The 1,828-nt window shown below is 39.3% G+C and overlaps 1 protein-coding gene across 1 annotated transcript in view; it reads right to left on the bottom strand.

The window, feature by feature from the left end:
* Positions 1 to 995: 995 nt before the first annotated feature.
* Positions 996 to 1,828, bottom strand: part of HEPACAM2 (HEPACAM family member 2) — a 50,206-nt gene continuing 49,373 nt past the window's right edge. The window contains exon 9 of the mRNA XM_007939853.2: positions 996 to 1,109. Coding sequence (XP_007938044.1) covers positions 996 to 1,109 — 114 coding nt within the window. The remainder of the gene's footprint in view (positions 1,110 to 1,828) is intronic.

The following is a 1,828-nucleotide window of genomic DNA, read 5'->3' as shown; positions in this document are numbered from 1 at the left end:
GGAAAGTTCTATATGCTTTATTTATTTGTATTTTCCTGGTCACTCCCCCAAAAATACCAAACCAAACTCACTGCCCTTGAGTCGGATCCGACTCATAGCAACTCCTCCTTGGGTTTTTGAGGCACTATCTCAGTAGATTGCCCAACTTCCCTTCGGAGGAGTGGCAGTGTGCTTGAACTGCCAGTGTTCTCATTAGCAATCAAATGCCTTAGGCACTACACCACCAGAGCTCGGAAACCACCATAAATCTAAACCAACCTCGGTGTTGCCAAGTTGATTCTGATTCATGGTAACCCCACGGATTTCAGAGTAGAACTATACTCCATAGGGTATTCTAAGACTCTCATATTTCTAAAGTAGATGGCCCTTTTTCCAAAGCAGCTCTGGACAGATCTTTTCCTTGGTAGTTGAATGCTTAAATATTTTCATTACCTAGGGACTTACAACGACCATAAAAACAAACAAACAAAAAATCAGTTGGCTTAGAGTCAGTTCCAACTCATGGCAACCCGATGTGTGGCAGAGTAGAATTGTGCTCCCCAGCGTTCTCAAGGCTGTGAACTTTGGGAAGCAGATCTGTCTCCTGAGCTCCCTACAGGTGGGTTTGTGCCACCAGACTTTCAGTTAGTAGTTGAACACATCCATGTGAGTCTCCCAGGGACTCTTTAAACCACCATAACCACTGGAAAAGCACCAAGGGACCAAGATGGCTTGAGAACTGGGCTGACGATTCCTTTCCTGCTCTGAGAAGGGGGAAATATTTTCAATCCAGCAGTTGATTTCAGAGTTCTGCAACTAGTCTACTGGCTCAAGTGGCAGCCCCAGATATTTGTGTTTTATTTCTCAAAATTATTTTCAAGTAGGAAGATGTGGTCAAATGCACAGAAGGTATACTTTCCTGTTTTAATATTTTTCTTCTGAAATTCTAAGGGAAACCATAGCTGAATGCTGAGCTTTTCTTTTCCATCATAGCACCAACAAATGCAGATTCATACTTACTCTGCATGGTCTTGCTGTTCGGCAGGGATGTGCTGAATAACTTCATAAATTGTACTGTGCAAATTGTGCCCTGATATACCATCAGAAGCAGGAATAGGGCTATTTGACATCTATAAATGTAACACATTTAAAAATAAAATTAGAGGAAGACTAGCAAATATTTTCCCTATTATGCTGCATAGTTGAAAACAACTAGAATTCATGATATTAGAAAATTAGAACTGTTTATCTTTTGTAGAATGCTAATTTTTCTCCCTCTACGGCTCCCTACACTTGCCGACCCTATGTTAGTATGTGCAGCAGCATAGCTATGATGTGAGAGGAGGAACAGCTTGACAAAGCTATCACTTTTTTTCTTCATTTAAGAAGAAAGTTGGCAGTACTATAAAGGAAATACAGTAGAATGAAAAAATAGCAAAAGAAGGAGATATCAGAGCAGCTTAGAATCAGACAGCATATATTTGTTATCTTTTCTATTACATCTCCATTACCCTTTTGACACTATTTGCCAATTATGTGTGCAAGAGTGGCTGAAGAGAAAGAACAATATACAGCTAAAAGCCCTCATCACATTGTGTGAATAAAGACAGTGCCAAGAAATACAGAACACAGGAGGGGAGATGTTTTGGTTTGGATGCAGTGATGAAGGCTAAAACTAAAGGTTTAGATGAATGTAGAAAATATAGTAGTATATTTTATGTCTGGTAAAAAGTAGCATGCATTTTATGGAAATAAGCATTCATGTTTTATTAACTTCCATTTCTTGTATCTCCTAATTTCCTTCTTCTTGTAAACTGCTTTCCAGTTATTCAGCCAAAGTCTGATTCCC

This window comes from Orycteropus afer, unplaced genomic scaffold (genome assembly GCF_000298275.1).
Source record: "Orycteropus afer afer isolate SDZICR_OR568_19922 unplaced genomic scaffold, OryAfe1.0 scaffold00063, whole genome shotgun sequence".
In the NCBI taxonomy this organism is placed as follows: domain Eukaryota; kingdom Metazoa; phylum Chordata; class Mammalia; order Tubulidentata; family Orycteropodidae; genus Orycteropus; species Orycteropus afer.
Note: the sequence above shows the minus strand (reverse complement) of the source record. Positions and strands in the feature narration are given on the sequence as shown.